General features: G+C 36.8%; 1 protein-coding gene across 2 annotated transcripts in view; it reads left to right on the top strand.

Moving 5' to 3' along the window:
- The window catches only part of pld5 (phospholipase D family member 5), a 50,334-nt gene extending 33,242 nt beyond the window's left edge, over positions 1-17,092 (top strand). For both annotated transcript variants that reach the window (XM_067458263.1, XM_067458264.1), the window contains exons 2-10: positions 815-951; positions 3,203-3,380; positions 5,475-5,583; positions 5,903-6,030; positions 6,169-6,366; positions 11,389-11,540; positions 12,315-12,480; positions 13,074-13,164; positions 15,738-17,092. In XM_067458263.1, coding sequence (XP_067314364.1) covers positions 815-951; positions 3,203-3,380; positions 5,475-5,583; positions 5,903-6,030; positions 6,169-6,366; positions 11,389-11,540; positions 12,315-12,480; positions 13,074-13,164; positions 15,738-15,988 — 1,410 coding nt within the window. In that variant the 3' untranslated portion in view covers positions 15,989-17,092. The remainder of the gene's footprint in view (positions 1-814; positions 952-3,202; positions 3,381-5,474; positions 5,584-5,902; positions 6,031-6,168; positions 6,367-11,388; positions 11,541-12,314; positions 12,481-13,073; positions 13,165-15,737) is intronic.
- The last annotated feature ends 693 nt before the right edge of the window (positions 17,093-17,785 follow it).

Below are 17,785 nucleotides of genomic sequence, written 5' to 3'. Positions count from 1 at the left end.
ACTTTTGAATGATAATGCATATTGCTGGTATTTTCCTGCATTTCATTATTCGTAACCTACCAGATGAGAACGTTTTATACATTGACCACACCAATATTTATAGACCCTTTTCACAGTTTCATGCAGATGCTTGTTTACAGCAGTGGTTTGGAGAGAAAGCTGCATAGCAAGAACACTCACGGACATTAATATCTTAATGCCTTAAAATTTGACAGATGTGCTCTATCATTCGCTCAGACAAAAAAATAAAATTATAACTGGGAACAGATTCCAGAGCAGACAAGGAGAATTTTGAATACCATAAATCTTTACCCTGCAAATTTGAACCATCACTATTCAAATTCATTTATCTGTCATTGCATCAGCTCGGAGAAGCGTTTATTTTAAATAAAAAGAAGAAAGAAAATATTTGAAAAGTGGAAATAAAGTGCCTAACATGTATAGAATAATTGGAATAAAGTGTTTATTGGGTAGGGGAAGGGGTGTACTTTAGGGACAGTGACAAGTAATGTCTCAATAAGGAGGCATTTATTTATGATTTACATACAAACAAAAATAATATACACTGAATATGTTGTCGTTACTGCATACTGTGAGGTACAAATAGTATCTGCCACTCTATGTACTAGGTATAGCATCTAACAACTTTTTACACTTACTGATTTTTATAGTGTAAATAGCCTCTGCCTAGCATCTGTTGCTAATAAAATACTGCTATTTGCATTTAGCGTAAATAGCATTTAATAGCCTCTGCCTTATAAACCTTATCTGAAAGATGTGACTGGCAGACCTTCTCTCTGAATGTCTTCTACAGTCCCAGCAGAAGTGCATTGCTGTGTTTGCACTGCTTTGCTGCTTTGCTGTCCTGTTGGCTCTAATTTTCTCTGCTGTGGACGTCTGGGGAGAGGATGAGGATGGTGTCACTGAGGAGAACTGCAGCAAAGATTGTCGGTAAGAAGCAGTCCTTGTAGATTATACTCTGATGATTTTATTTGCTACAGTACATTATATAAAATGACCCAAAAAGTACACCATGGAGCGCCACATATTCAGCTCTGTTTTGTACCTTCAGCCAACATGAGCTAGTTATTTAAATCCTGGCAGTATATCCTTTTCATTCAGAATAGTTTTAACATTTACAGCGGGCTTAAGTACAGTTCAAACAAAAGTGAGAATTCTGTGATTATTTACTAACCCTCATGTCGTTCCAAACCCAGAAGACTTACGTTCATCTTCAAACCCAAATGAAGATCTTTGTGATGGAATCTGAGAGTTCTGTCACTCCACTGACAGCTACGCAACTACTTTGAGGAATAAAAAAGTCCATAAAGAGATTGTAAAACTGATCCGTATGAATTGAGTAGTTTAGTCCAAATTCATATTATTGGTTCTTGCAAAAGCTCAAACGTGCTGCATAACATGAGAATGAACCTCATTGGTTCTCGCAGAATCTCAAATGTGCGGCGTAACACGAGAATGAACCTCATTGGTTCTCGCAGAATCTCAAACGTGCTGCGTAACACGAGAATAAACCTCATTGGTTCTCGCAGAATCTCAAACGTGCTGCGTAACACGAGAATAAACCTCATTGGTTCTCGCAGAATCTCAAACGTGCTGCGTAACACGAGAATGAACCTCATTGGTTCTTGCAGAATCTCAAACGTGCTGCGTAACACGAGAATAAACCTCATTGGTTCTCGCAGAATCTCAAATGTGCTGCGTAACACGAGAATGAACCTCATTGGTTCTCGCAGAATCTCAAATGTGCTGCGTAACACGAGAATGAACCTCATTGGTTCTTGCAGAAGCTCAAAAGCGCTGCATAACATGAGAATGAACCTCATTGGTTCTCGGAGAAGCTCAAATGTGCTGCGTAACACGAGAATGAACCTCATTGGTTCTTGCAGAAGCTCAAAAGCGCTGCATAACATGAGAATGAACCTCATTGGTTCTCGGAGAAGCTCAAATGTGCTGCGTAACACGAGAATGAACCTCATTGGTTCTCGCAGAATCTCAAACGTGCTGCGTAACGAGAATGAACCTCATTGGTTCTCGCACGTCAAGCAAACATGCTTGAGCTTCCGTTTCTGTTTTGCCTACAAAAACGGCCGGTTTGGACTAAAACGAGCTTCTTCCTGGGTTGGTGACATCATAAACCCTTGCTAGTCACCGCAGATATGACTTCTACCCGTAATGGTAAGGGGGCGTGGCGTTTCCGGACAACCTGTGATTGGCACTTCGGCCAATAAAAATACATGAAACTACATTTGGCCATCTAACCAATCTAAGACCATTGCCTTTTTTGGAGCGATAGGCTTCATAGAGGCAGGAAGCAAATGAGCCATTCAAAGTGGAGACAGTGGAGATAACGGTATGGAATAAAGGTAAAATATGAGAAAAATACAAATCAATGAAATACAAAAATATGAGAGAAAAAAAATCGTAGTAAGACATTATATTGCGCCCCATAAACACAACCAAGCCTAGGACAAAAATATGGAACAAAAAACATGAAACTACCCTTTTAAGACACAAATAATGACCACAAATAATGTGCAACACAAAAAGATCAGAATTGTGCATTAAGACAATTAATTAAATAGGGTCAATTTTGATTCCATGTTGAATTCAATATACACAGTTTCTGTTTGGATTTAAATAGGCAAAGGCTTAAGAGTTTATGATTTGATCATTATCGCAGTGATTATGATGTTTCTAGCATGTTATATGTTTGGAAATAATTTTTCTAGCCTTAATTTATTGAGTGTGAAGCTTTTCATTTCTTAAACAACCATGCAGGAAGACACATCATGGCCATATTACAGGATGACAATGTCAAATTGTTAATCAATGGTTGGGAGGGAGCATGAAGAATCATTTCACATGAATTGGCACCTCTGAGTCCAGACCTTAAACTCACTGAAAGTCATTGGGATGTGCTGGAGGAGACTTTACAGAGTGCTGGACTCTTGCATTGTCAATACAAGATCTTAACCAAAAACTGATGCACCTCTTGATGGAAATAAATAAGCATGAATCTTGACATTGTCGTTCTGGAATATGGCCATGATGTGATAACAAGCTAGAAACATAATAATCACTGCAATAATGACTTTTCTTTTTGGCAGAGTAGTGTATGTTGTGCATAAAACAATGGAATATATCCAGCAAACTAACATCTCTTACATCAATGTTCTTTTAGCATTGTCCTTGTGGAGAACATCCCAGGGGAGCTGTCATTCAACAGTTCACCCCATGTCCCTCTCATTGTGGGTCTCAACCACCTTTTGGACCAAGCAAAACTGTCAGTTGAGATAGTGTCCCCATACTGGGCTCTGACCTCCGCCGATCAGGGGTCACGGCTTTATTCTGCCTATCAGGTTAGTTAGCCTTTTTTACCCTATTACAGTTGAATGGAAAATATACATATAAACACTTGAAGTAATTATTTTCTCTTTTTTATTGATATGCTGTTTTAGCAATATAGTTATAATAATGTTTTTTGTCTTACTGATACAAGCCGTAAAGAGTAAGGGCCCTTATATACACCCGGCGCAATGGGACGCCAGGCTTGACGCAAGTGTTTTTGGTAACGCTTTACAATACGGGTGTACTAATATGCATTAATTCATGCGTAACTAAAGGGTTAGTTCACCCAAAAATGAAATTTATGTCATTCATGACTCCTCATATCGTTCCACACCCGTAAGACCTCTGTTCATCTTCAGAACACAGTTTAAGATATATTATATATAGTCTGAAAGCGTATGAAAATGTATGCTCTTTACTGTCCAGAGAGGGAATAAAAACATCATCAAAGTAGTCCATATGTGACATCAGTTAGTAAATTAGAATCTCTTGAAGCATCGAAAATACATTGATGATTTATAAAGATATCATTATGTTATGACTTTACTTGGGGCACATGACTATTAACTAATTCAAAATTAATTCAAAACCCATAACCACAATTACATATTACTTATCAATTAGTTAATGGTCATGTGCCCCAACAAGTAAAGTCATAACATAATGATACCTTTATAAATCATCAGCTAATGATTAATTAAAGCAGATAACTGGAAGATGAAATGCATTGCTTTGACCCCTTGTGGTAAATTAAATAAATTAAATTAAATCATTTAATTAATTATTAGTTAATTTAATATGTTATTAAGGAATTAATACATTATGACACATTTAACTAATAACAATGTAATGATTACTTAATCTATTAATCATGTAGAATCGTCATTATTGCTGATGCAGTAATCATTAATAAATGGGTTAGTTCACCATTAGTAATACATTAACTCATGATTATCTGTGCATTAATTAAACATTAATTAATGCATATTAGTGCACCCGTATTGTAAATTGTTACTGTTTTTTGCTAGTTTCATCCCGACGCAGTTATCAGTTTCACGTCCAGCGCCACATTGTTTAAATAGCAAATGCACTTGCGATCTTCTGTTCACCCATAGGTGTGCTGGTCTGAAGACGAGCCGTGTTCAGGCGCATTGTTGGCGTGTTGCTATTTTGAGGCAACTGCAATCGACTGTGCTATTGACCAACAAAAAATATGCACAAAAAACTGGTCTAAATAAAATTGGTTTATTGCACGTTATGCCCAAAACACACCCATGACTCATTAAAACACTAGGTGCAACCCTTTTGGACCATGCGCCTGGCACAGAGCAATTTTTCCGTTGTTAAACTAGCAAAAGTGGATTCGGACATGTCCTAAGTGCCATGCGCTTCAGACCAGGTACTGAAATTGTTCAAATAGATAAATACAAAAATTGGTAAATTATTATACATTTATGGAGCCCAAAAACGACATGGTAATGGTAAAAAAAAAAAAATCAATAAATAAATGAGATAGGAGGAAAAAATATTTCAAAGCTTTTGAGTTTGCTTGTTTAATAATTTTACAAGAGAACATTTAGTACATAAAGTTACTGCAAAAGATTGCAAAGGGGGACAAATATATTTTAATGCTTTTGCGTTTGCTCGCAAAACTTTTGTATTCGCATGAGAAACTTGTGATGGAAATTATATGAGGTGGGAGGAAACTCTATATTTCAGCAAATACAAAGTTTCTCAGGGAACATAATAATTTTGCGTGAGAACACACTCATTTCTCGAAAGGAATGCAATAATTATGCAAAAGAATGCAAAATGTGTCTCAGGGGATTGTAAAACTTTTGTGAGGGAATGCAAAATCATTGAATTTGTTTTTTCTCTCTGCGTCTCCTCATTTTTACCATTAAAAGTGGTGAAATGATTATGCACAAAATATCGGAATTAAAAAAAAAAAAAATACAAATTATACTGGCCATAGCCAATTACTATGGATATATTTTGCATATCCTTCCTACTTTTGATCATGTACTGATAAATTCTACATCTAAAAAGTTTTTATTGTCATTGCGTATGGTGCTAATATTATAAAATCTTTTCCTGTTTTCTAGGGTCAGTATTTGTTTCAGAGATTATTAAGCCTGAAGTCTCGAGGTGTCAAATTAAAGATTGTCAGTGACCAGCCTAACTCCACCGAGGTGAAAAGCATGTCTGACCGTCGTAAGTGAACTCAAATCTCTCTTATGTTTAGTGATGCATTGATTTCTGCCTGCTGAAGTGCTGAATAAAGTACTAAAGCTGTTCTCTCGAGGCAAACGCTGTACGATCACACACACACACACACACACGCATCCATCTGTCATAACTCCTAGGGCTTTTCTCAGCTTCGGTCTCCCAAGGCTATGCGCAAGGTCAAAACATCACAAAAGTGCAATATTGTTTATGCCAGGGTTGAATGACAGACAGATCTCTCGTCAAGGTTGAGTGCTTAACTGTTCCCCGACCATTGCCTACATGGCTGGCTGTCTGTCTCTCCCAGATGCAGAAGTGCGCTACGTCAACATGACGGCCCTCACCAGAGGTAGACTGCTTTCTTCCTTTTGGGTAGTGGACAGGAAGCACATTTACATTGGCAGTGCTGGCATGAGCTGGAAGGCGTTGTCCAAGGTAAAGAATTTCATTTTACTTTGGCCTCGAAAAGTACTCGGATGATGTATGAATGTTATTACAAAACAACATACTTTTTAGGTGTTTCACATTTCATATCGAGATATGTGATTCTTGTTCCTGTTTTGTTTGTTTCAGCTGAAGGAGCTGGGAGTGATAATGTACGACTGTAGTTGCCTGGCTCTGGACCTGCACAGGATCTTTTCTTTCTATTGGCAGCTGCAGTACAGAGATTACATCCCTTCAATCTGGTCCAAGAGAGTCACGGCCGTGTTCAGCAGAGACCAGCCCCTCCATCTCAGACTCAACAGTACAGACGCGGCTGCCTATGTGTCGGTGAGATCAATAAATATCTCTCTTCTTTGTCTGACTCTGGTGATCTGCCAGTGTACATCTATTTTTAAACTACAAAGGGAAGAAGAGGATAGCTGCCATACATTTTACTGTTACCTTCAGTATCCTGAAACTCGTTTCTGTTATGACAGCTCTCGGGGTGTTTGGCATGGTTATAGATATGACGATGTAAAAGGGTTAGTTCGCCCAAAAATTAAAATGTGATGTTTATCTGCTTACCTCCAGTGCATCCAACATGTAGGTGTCTTTGTTCCTTCAGTAGAATACAAAAGAAGATTTTTAACTCCAACTGTTGCTGTGTTGTTGGTCATATAATCATGTGAATGGGTAACAATTCTATAAGAGCCAAAAAAAAAAAAAAAAACCATGCTTAGACAACATGCTCAAAGAGCACTGAGGCTCCTGGGGGGGGGGGGGGGGGGGGGGGGATGCTGTTTCATGAATACTGAGCTTTTTACACTGTTAAAGACTTGGATTCCCATCCTAAACATAGACAAAGTTTCAAAAACTAATGTTGGACGTTTGATGGAGTATTTCTGTGTCAAAAATACTCCATCCGGTTTCTTACAAGTTTCGGAGAGTTTTTTTCGAGTATGGCTCGGCTTGACGTTGATAGACCGGAAGGTCCTTGTATGGGCGTACGGGCTCTTCTCCCGGTAGGGTGCTCGCGCGCGACTAGAACGAGAGAGAAAATGCACGCCCATAAACACTGCTCTCAGCTGCAGATCCAGTCGTCCGTGAACACTTATGTCGTTATAGTCCGCGCCGCGCTCCACTTTATTCCTATGGGTGACATCAAGCGACTTCAACGCTTCAGCACAGCATTCCGGGAAGGCAGCGCTGCATTTGAACCGATTTGAACGCAGAAATGACGGGAAGCTTCACAACATCGCAGATCTCCACGGTCACTGCTGTCACAGGACTTCACCAAATCATACTAAAGAAGTGTGTTTTTGACGGAGCGGTCTCAGCGATAAAGGTTCACGGTCGTGCTTTGGAAGCAGGCGGTGAGTAAAACTGCTTCAAATGTCTATGCTGTTGGCTATCGTCGCGTGAGTAAACATCAGTAAACGACACGATCGCGTGCTTCGTCATTCAAATGCGCTAACGGTTAACTTACTCCATTGTTGTTCTATGTATAACGTTACACTAGTCTGACGTGCAAAACCGTTTTGCTTATTACTGCTAAGGTTTAGTCGCATACAATAGTCCATAAACCGAATCATGTCCTCATAAACTGCGAGTAAAGACACACAAATGTTGACAAGACACTAAATACAGTACATACCACAGAGACGGACGTCCTGATGTTGTTGTTTCTCCTGTTAAATTTATTTCAGCCTCCGAATCTGATTCTGGATTATATCTGTATTAGCTGAATCTGATCGACAGCCATGGGTTTCTCCACGCTTAAGGACGTCACCGCTTTGTGTGCACTCGTCATTCTTTAGCTCCGCCCACACGAAACGCCTCCAGGCGCTCGTTTTTTTCCGGAAAGACTCGGTACAGCCCATATTTCTTTTATAAATATAATAAAACTAAAGACTTTTCGGAGATATGAAGGATGCAATACTACTCTATAGGTACTCAAGATTGACATGAGATTGACTGAAACTGAGTGTTTCACCCCCCCTTAAGACACAAAACGATCAGTTTGTGTGAGAAATCGAGCCGCATTTATGTAATTTTTTACCTCAAATACAATGCTACATCCACAGCCTGAGCCTGGAACGCGCTTCACTTCCGATAAGGTCGAGCAGATATATGAGCCAGAGCGTGGATATTGATCTTACCAGAAGGGAAGCGTGTTTCAGGCTTAAGATATCAATGTGCACACACTACACACAGCAACAGTTGGAGTTAAAAATCTTCATTTGTGTTCTACTGAAGAAACAAACACACCTACATGTTGGATGCACTGGGGGTTAGCAGATAAACATCACATTTTTATTTTTGGGAACTATCCCTTTAATATGTTTGGTCTTGGCGGAATAGATCTTCTGCTGCTGTAAAAAATAATATACATGAATTACCCATAGTAGAGCTTTACAGGTGGAGCTGGGGAAGGTGGAGGGTTTCTGAACGCACACTGCAACTGCTCCAGCAAATGGTGAAGTATGTGAAGGTTAAACAGCAAGCTCATTGGTTACTGAAACAGCTGTGCCCAATAGAGAATTATATGTTTGCAATTATATGTTTTTTTTTAAATAAATAAATAAACACAAATAAATAAATTACACCTTAAAATATATTCATTCTATTTTTGATTAAATACATGCGGTTATATTGACAAAAGAGACTTAACAGGTGTGTGTGTGTGTGTGTGTGTGTGTGTGTGTGTGTGTGTGTGTGTGTGTGTGTGTGTGTGTGTGTGTGTGTGTGTGTGTGTGTGTGTGTGTGTGTGTGTGTGTGTGTGTGTGTGTGTGTGTGTGAGCCTGTTTACTGTATGTGCACAGATGTTGTCTTTTATGTAGTCAGTTTATCATTTTCACACATCTGCACTCCTAGTTGTAGATTCTGTACTATAAAAATACAGCTTATCCCTGCCCTAAATATTTTTACAGTTTTTCTCAATTGCTAAAACACTAAAACCCATCGGCTGAACAAATTTCTCAGTTGCCTGAACTCATTTAGCTAATTGTGCAGTCTGTTGTCAATACCTTAAACCATTTCACATAAAACACAATTTGCAAATCTCACTTAGACTTTTCAGCAAAACTCTAAACACATTCTCATTGTCAAGACACATTCTGCTCTCTAATGCACATGCCTTCATACGGGTTAACACAAGTGGCAACAATCAAATACAAATGGAGAACACAATGTTATTTAATGAACACAACCACTCAAAACTGATTTAACCTGTTTCAAATGATGAGACACAACCAATATAAGTACAGTGCATTGTAGGCTGTATACTGTACAATTAACAAATCTTATTGCCCTGAACATGTTGCTTTCCATTTGTTTACAGTAGGCTACTGACTGCTCAATAGATTTTGACTGGTTGCAGTTTCATATCAACATAGAACAAGTTTGTGAGATGCAGAGTACAGTACTGTAAAAATCAGCCTAATCTAACGAAAATGCATATCTATAGCACAAATTGTATTTATTGTGCGATTTATATGCCAAAATGAGTTTTTATGAGCATATGTTACGCAGTTTTCGTGTGCATATGATATGTACTTTATATTGTGTTATGTGCACGTACTCCAAACAACTCAACCTACCCAATGGGGTGACAATGCAAATCATATGCACATAAAAAATAATTGTGCCGTATAAATCACACAATAAATACAATTTGTGATGTATATGCATTTCATGAGAATGAGTTGGTAAAAATAGGGCTACAAGCAAGAGGAAGAACAAAAAATTGCAAAGCAAAGCAGAAAAGTAAATAATTTCTGATCAGTTTTGAGCTACTATGATGAAACATGTTTTCATTCATCACAAGACAATGACAGAAAAATATGAAATTTGTTTTAAGATTAAAAATTTACTTCTGCCTGAGAACTGTTTTGAACAATGTGTTTTCTATTTTTTGCTGTATTGTTTACTGATTGCTTGATAGTGTTTATCATTTTGATCCCTTTGTTTATGATTTGAGAGCAGTGTTTGATTTTGAACACAGGTAAAACTGTTTTGAGGTGAAAGTTTCATTTTGCAAGAGAAGTCAGAGGTTTTGTGAATAGTGCTTGAAGAGGAGGTTTTGTGTTTAATGGTTTCTGAAAATGGAGCAAGGTTTCAGAAATAGTGTTTTAGCAATTGAGAAAAACTGTAATACCATGTATAAAGTGTCTTACTTCCTACAAGATACAGTATAACTGAAAAAAATCACCTTTCTGACAGCCTTGTGGTGTATGTGGACACAAATTTGTATAACTACATGGGTATTACACTGGCATTGCACTATACGAGTGGTTTATGAGGACATTTCAAATATCCTCATATTTCAAATAGCTTTAAAAACATACTAAATTATGTTTTTTGAGAAAGTAGAAATGCAGAATGTTTCCTGTGATGGGTAGGTTTGGGGGTAGCGGCAGTGTAAGGGGATAGAAAATACGGTTTGTACAGTATAAAAACCATTACGCCAACGGAGAGTCCCTGTAAACCACATAGACCAACATGTGTGTGTTTGTGTGTGTGTGTGTGTGTGTGTGTGTGTGTGTGTGTGCGTGCGTGCGTGCGTGCGTGCGTGCGTGCGTGCGTGAGTGCGTGTGTGTGTGTGTGTCACAAATGTGTATAATGACATTAAAACAAAATAATGGTTATACAGCATAAACAGTTTACTTCTTATGGCTTAAAAAATACTAAACAGGTTATTATGGGATAAAATATACATGTTGTACAATATAACACCCATTACACCTTTACAGATTTCTAGTAAACCATGTATGTGTTTGTGTGTATGTGGCGTGATGGGTAGGTATGTGAGAAGAGTGAGAAGAGAGTTTCATGACAATACTTAATGCATTTGACATTTTACTGCACAAACATGTCAGAGTCAATTCCCCAGTTCCATGCAGTCTGTAATATGTTTACGTCTATGTCCAATCTCATTACAAAGATTTTAATGTAAACTGCTCTTTCATTGGTTTTACTGGATATTATCTGATTAAGATCACTCACTCTGCAGGTAATTTATCCCGGTGACTTTATTCCACACCCAGCAGAGTCACATGTGAGGACACTGGCCATCGGATTCTTATTTGAGTTTAATGAAATTCGACTCCCTTCCAGCAACAAGATGTTTACTCCACACCTCTGTGGCATCCATCATCTCATTGAAATGAATTGTGCTGTATTGTTATAGGCTGCAGGGAGACATTTCTAGCTCAGTGATAAAATACTTTTCCTGACAGTGATGCATGCACACAGACGGCCGTCTCATTAACTTGCTCTGGTGTGCCAGCCAAACGAAGTAAAGCTGAAAAAACTTTAAAAAAAGAAAACTGGTGTTTTATCTTTTATCTTTTCCCCTACTTTTCTTCATAGACATCTCCAGAGCTGTTTTGCCCCAAGGGTCGAAGCAGAGATGTAGATGCCATACGACACGTGATTCGAGAAGCAAAGAGATTCGTCTACATCTCTATAACTGATTACCTGCCTTTAGTCAACCGCAGCTTCAGAGGATCAGCAATCATAAGGTAATTTCAGCTATTACAATTGCTATTAAAAAGGAAATAAAATAATAATTTAGTGAGGGTTATTGATAAAACCAAGTTCTGCCAATAGAAAAGCCCTTGATAAGATTTCCTAAGACAATACACATTTCAAAATAAAAGTCACTTTTAACGTTTTGTATTGTGTTTGTTGTGTTAAGCTAAGATATCCCTTAAGTAAGCATGTTATATTTTATTTTATATTTAATATCAACTTGGTTTAGGTTTATTTAAAAAAAAAAAAAAAGAGCTTGAAGATGAGCAACATGTTAATTGTAATTGTGTCTAACATAAAACAAATCAAACAAACAAACAACAAAAAAAGAATGATTTATTCAGTTGATCATTCAATTTGATATTCACTCAATTTTATATAAATATGGAATGTCTGTGAATGTATAAAAATGTTAATAAATTTTATTTTATATAAAAAGCTCTGAAGAGTAACACTTCAAAAAATCTATTCTTAGTAAATGTTTTCCTGTGAAAATTCATCTTTTTTTACTCAGTTATGCCAATTTTAATTAAAGCAATAATTTAGACATATTATATATTGTCTATAATTATATATAATTCTTGCTATAAATCTAAATTCTTGCTTTAATTAAAATTGACATAACTGAGTAAAAAAAGATGCATTTTCACAGGAAAACATTTACTAAGAATAGATTTTTTTAAGTGTTACTCTTCAGAGCAATTTATATAAATTGATACAATTGCTCTTTTTTAGATTTATGACTTTATAATTGTTTGGTTCAGATACTGGTCGCCAATAGATGAGCTGCTCAGGGAGGCTGCAGTACTGAGAAAGGTCAAAGTTCGTCTCTTAATCAGTTTGTGGACACGTACACATCCGCTGACCTTTAACTTTATGACATCAATGCAGGCTCTATGCACAGGACTGCCAGTCTGCTCTATAGAGGTGGTGAGGGAAACATCTACGTTATTGATCTGTTGACACACACACACACACACACACACACACACACACACACACACACACACACACACACACACACACACACACACACACACACACACACACACACACACACACACACACACACACACACACACACACACACACACATGTTGGTCTATGTGGTTTACAGGGACTCTCCATAGGCGTAATGGTTTTTATACTGTACAAACCGTATTTTCTATCCCCTTACACTGCCCCTGCCCCTAAACCTACCCATCACAGGAAACATTCTGCATATTTATTTACTTTCTCAAAAAAACATAATTTAGTATGTTTTTAAGGCCATTTGAATTATGAGGACATTTGATATGTCCTCATAAACCACATTTATAGTGTAATACCAGTGTAATACCCATGTAGTTATACAAATTTGTGTCCTCATAAACCACATAAACAGGCTCACACACACACACACACACACACACACACACACACACACACACACACACACACACACACACACACACACACACACAAAACATATATTTCAATCTATTTAGGCTGTATTTTATATATGCATGTTTGTTTTGAATCAGAGATTTTACAGAGGCAAGGAGCAGATGGGAGGATTTCAGCACATGATAAATGAGAATAAATTTATGGTGACAGACAACGCAATATACATTGGTAAGAATCTCTCGCTCTCTCTCTCTCTCTCTCTCACTCACTCACTCACTCACTCGCAAGCATGCATGCAGACACACACACACACACACACACACACACACACACACACACACACACACACACACACACACACACACACACACACACACGCCTTGTTCGTTATCTTCCTTACTCTCCAATGACGTAATGTTTTTTGTACTGTACAAACTGTATATTCTTTCTATTCCCTTACACTAACCCTACATCTAAACTTACCCATTACACAAAACTTTCTGCATTTTTAAATTTTCAAAAAACAATATAAAACTCATTCTATATTATATATAAGCTTGTTTCCTCATGGGGACCTAAATTTAGGTAACAATGTACAGTAAGGTCTCATTCGTTGACATTAGTTAATACTTTAGCTAATATGAATTAACAATGAACAGTGTGTTTTACTTTACTTATTAGTATTTGTTAATGTCAGATAAAACAATATTAAATGTAATATTAAAAGGGATAGTACAGTGAAGAAAAGATGAATATAAATAAACCTAAATATGAAAATTATTATCTCATATTCATAAATAACTATTTTGTTGTCGGCTGTATCATATTAAAGAGGACTATTGTGAATTTTTTTTTTTTTTTCAGCTTTCTTAAATTTAGTGTAATGTTGCTTTAAAAGCATGAAAAAGTGTCTGCAAACCTATATTGAGCAATTTTTACAAATAACAATTTAGTTATATGAACAAAAAAAAAATCAAGTAAAGCTGGCACAATTTCTTTGAGTAAATACAAACCATTTGAATTTGTCACTGTTACATAATATTTATGCGCTGTTTACTTGATGTTGAATGATGTTATGTTAAATTTATAAAAGTTTATTATGTATGGTGAACACTGTTATCAATTCAATTTGCCTTTAAACATTTTAAATAACAACAAGCATTTTTTTATTTTATAAAATGCTAAATTAACTCCAATTTAAATTGAATTCCATCCAATGAATATGTGTATATAAGTGTCCACAGCCTAAACACACACACACACACTCTTCTGCATAATGGGAACCACAAAATTAAAGAAACTCCTCAATGTCCAACATAACTGAACACTAACATAAACTAATAACATCTTTACCTTTACTGAAAAACACTTAAAATAACACTTTAATCCATACATTTTCTCTCCTAGCGCCTGCCCTTTGCACAGCATGCTGGGAACTACTGATCCACTGCCCAGTTAGTTATGTCATCACAAATATTTCAAATGAATTAAGTAAACCTCAGTTTTAAATATATTAGGCTGATTGAACACAAACATATCTAATTTCGACACAACTTAATTTAATTAAGTAAAGTAAACATAATTTAAATGTGTCTGATCTATGAAGAGCCTGAATCATTTTTTTTTTGTTTATTTGTGTTGTTGCCATGTCCAAGAAATGCTGTTTTTTCCACCCCAGAAAATGTGGTTATTGTAAGATGCGTGACATTGCAGAAACACATTGAATGCAGTTAACCAATCACAACACACGGATCCGGCTGATCAATCAAAGTACATTGGGCTTTTCAGAAGGAGGGGCTTCATAGAGACAGGAACTAAACAGAGCAACACGTTTTGTCGCATAATAAACACTTGGTCAGGACCCATCTGCGTCGACTTTTAACGAGCAGGGCACTCCATTGAATTAAGTTGTTTGCCCAATGCTTCAGACCAAGACGCATTAACTCTTTACATTTTTTAAAATTTCACAATTGTATTAATATTTGTAGGCTATGTGTATATTTTTGAGCAAACAACCACACTCCTACCCACTTCTAACCAATATAAAACATGTAACGTTAACAGGCACAAAAAAAGTAGTCACAGGTATTTATTGCAAAAACTGACCAAAAACAGCATTCCAAGTCTTCTGAAGACAACATCTTAAAAGAACAGAGTTGATCTTAATGTTTTAATTGCTGAAATGATGATCCCGCTTCTCTGTGAATGCACTCAGTCATGCCTCATTCAAAAGATACACCTAACTCTTTAGCATGACACAATTGGTCATTCATGAGACACATTGGACACACAGAGCCAATGACACTTTGCAATCAAAGCTGACATAATGACGCAATTGGTCACGAGACATACGAGAGCCAATGCGATTTCACTAAAAAATGTGACGTAACGTTTCTTCGGGCGGCAATTTTTAAATGTGTGCATGATCTTCAGCGGTCATAATGGCAAAATCATAACCAAATTTCATCAATTACAATAACATTCCAATTTCCAATGTTTCTTATTGAAATCAATGGGGTGCCCTGCGTGTCGAAAAATGACACTAATAGGGTACCTGTGCTTTAAAAAGTGATGCTGAAGAGTTCTGAACAAGTGTCAATATGTGACGAGTTGAGTGTGAGAATCTGTTGCAACAGAGTGTTACTGACAGACTGGAAAGAGAGGTGCTGCAACTATGTAAAGTTCAAGCATGAATGCCTATCCTAGACCCCAAAAACAAAAAATCAAGCATAATTGTGGCATAATAGAGCCTCTAATTCAATTGTACCTATTTATTCACATTTATTCTTTCTCTTAAAAAGGGAATCTGGACTGGGTTGGCAGTAAGTTTGCCTCCAACGCAGGAGCCGGGGTAGTGATTCAGGAATCAGAGAACCAGCGGAAAGGGCAGGACTCGATTGTCGAGCAGCTGACTGCTGCTTTTGAAAGAGACTGGTTTTCACCCTTTACAATAAGCCTGCTATCTGGCAGCACAGCTCTTCAGGAGAGCCAACATGGGAGGCAGAAACTGCAAGCTCTGAAGACAAAACCAGAGAGAAGGGAGCATGAGTGAGCGCCGGGAATTCCTCTCTGAAGCGGGACCAATAAGCCAAGGACTTTGTGCCTCAGAACATCTGTGCCATGACTCTTACCATTTGAGTTTTCAAATGCTGTCAATGGAACTGAATTATAATCTCTGAAGGACTTCTGTGAAGGAAAAGTTTTTTGTGTGTGCTTTCTTTTTAAAATGATACAGTACAGCACTTTCGGTGAAAAAACAGATTACTCTTTCACTAAATCTTTATATGCATGCCTATTTAGATGAGCAGAACTGTGGAAATTACTCTAATATTCAGACTTTTCTTATTTTAAACCAAAATAATACTGCTCATGGAAAACTGACATTACCAAAATTTTATAATCATTGTGTTTTTCTCAAGATGTTCATTAACCATCATTTTTTTAAATCAAGCACATTTTTACTAAAAGAAATTTTGAAAAAAAAAATCTGCATATACGCCAAAACACGTGCTGATTACATATGCGGCTTCATACGGTCATTGCTTGATCTGTTCATCTAGATACTATGGCAAATCTTACACTGTGTATATAGATATATATCAAATGTTTACATGATGCAGCATGCACAGCCTTGAAGTAATGTACAATCGTACGCACAAGAAGAGACTGTTTTTCTGATTGAATACTAAGGTACGCTTATACCCTTTAAATGTAGCTTTATAGATTATCCTTTAATTGACTGTTTGTTTAATGGAACAGAAATATTTTTATTAAACAGTCATTGCTGATTGTTGATCGTATAATACAGGTCATATAAGTTGCATTGATTTCTCAGTAGTTTGTGGCCTGATGCTTTAGCATGTTTTGCCTTATATATGCTGCCATAAACTGTAGCTGCTCTTGCATTTCGGATGACTACCTCTTATGATGCATCTTATGATATACTGTATAGGCCTACATAAAAGACATATAACTGCTTTCTTCAGCATGGGTTATATATTGGAATGAATTATAGTCCTATGTGCATAAGATACTGATTTTTCCTTTTTTTATACATGGAATGAACAATTTATTATGCGATTAAATGTATAGCACCTTAACCGACTGTTATAATTAAATATTAAAGAGTTCATTAAAAATTGACTGCCTGTCGTAAATAGGCAACATATGTCTCATTGATTTCTCACTGTGTTGATGTTTAGTAATTTGTGTCAGACTGTCAGCAAACCTTTCTCAGAACCAAATCAATTTAAAGCCTCTCTCGGGAGAGCAATTTGTTTGGCACAGCCAAAGCAGAAAGATATTGTCAGGATAAATTCATACTTCTCTCATATTGTACATCTCAGTGAACATGAAAACCCTCAGACAAATGTTCATGCCCTACAACATAATCATCTACAAAGAACACAAATCTTTAATTTGTAGTTAATGATAAAAGGGATGGTCAATTATAAAAGCAAAAATTCTTAAAAATAATTTAAAAAAAGATCTTGTTCACTGACAGAAAAAACAAATGTGAAACCAAATAAAAGTCTTGGTATTTATAATAGAAACTGGATTGTATTCATATATGCCTTATGTCTGAAATTAAGTTAAGTTATAAGTATTTATTATATATATATATACTCACCTAAAGGATTATTAGGAACACCATACTAATACTGTGTTTGACCCCTTTCACCTTCAGAGCTGCCTTAATTCTATGTGGCATTGATTCAACAAGGCGCTGAAAGCATTCTTTAGAAATGTTGGCCCATATTGATAGGATAGCATCTTGCAGTTGATGGAGATTTGTGGGATGCACATCCAGGGCACGAAGCTCCCGTTCCACCACATCCTAAAGATGCTC

The sequence above is a fragment of the Pseudorasbora parva genome, chromosome 12, assembly GCF_024679245.1.
Source record: "Pseudorasbora parva isolate DD20220531a chromosome 12, ASM2467924v1, whole genome shotgun sequence".
Classification (NCBI taxonomy): domain Eukaryota; kingdom Metazoa; phylum Chordata; class Actinopteri; order Cypriniformes; family Gobionidae; genus Pseudorasbora; species Pseudorasbora parva.
The sequence above is the reverse complement of the archived record's forward strand: the minus strand, read 5'-3'. Positions and strand labels throughout refer to the sequence as shown.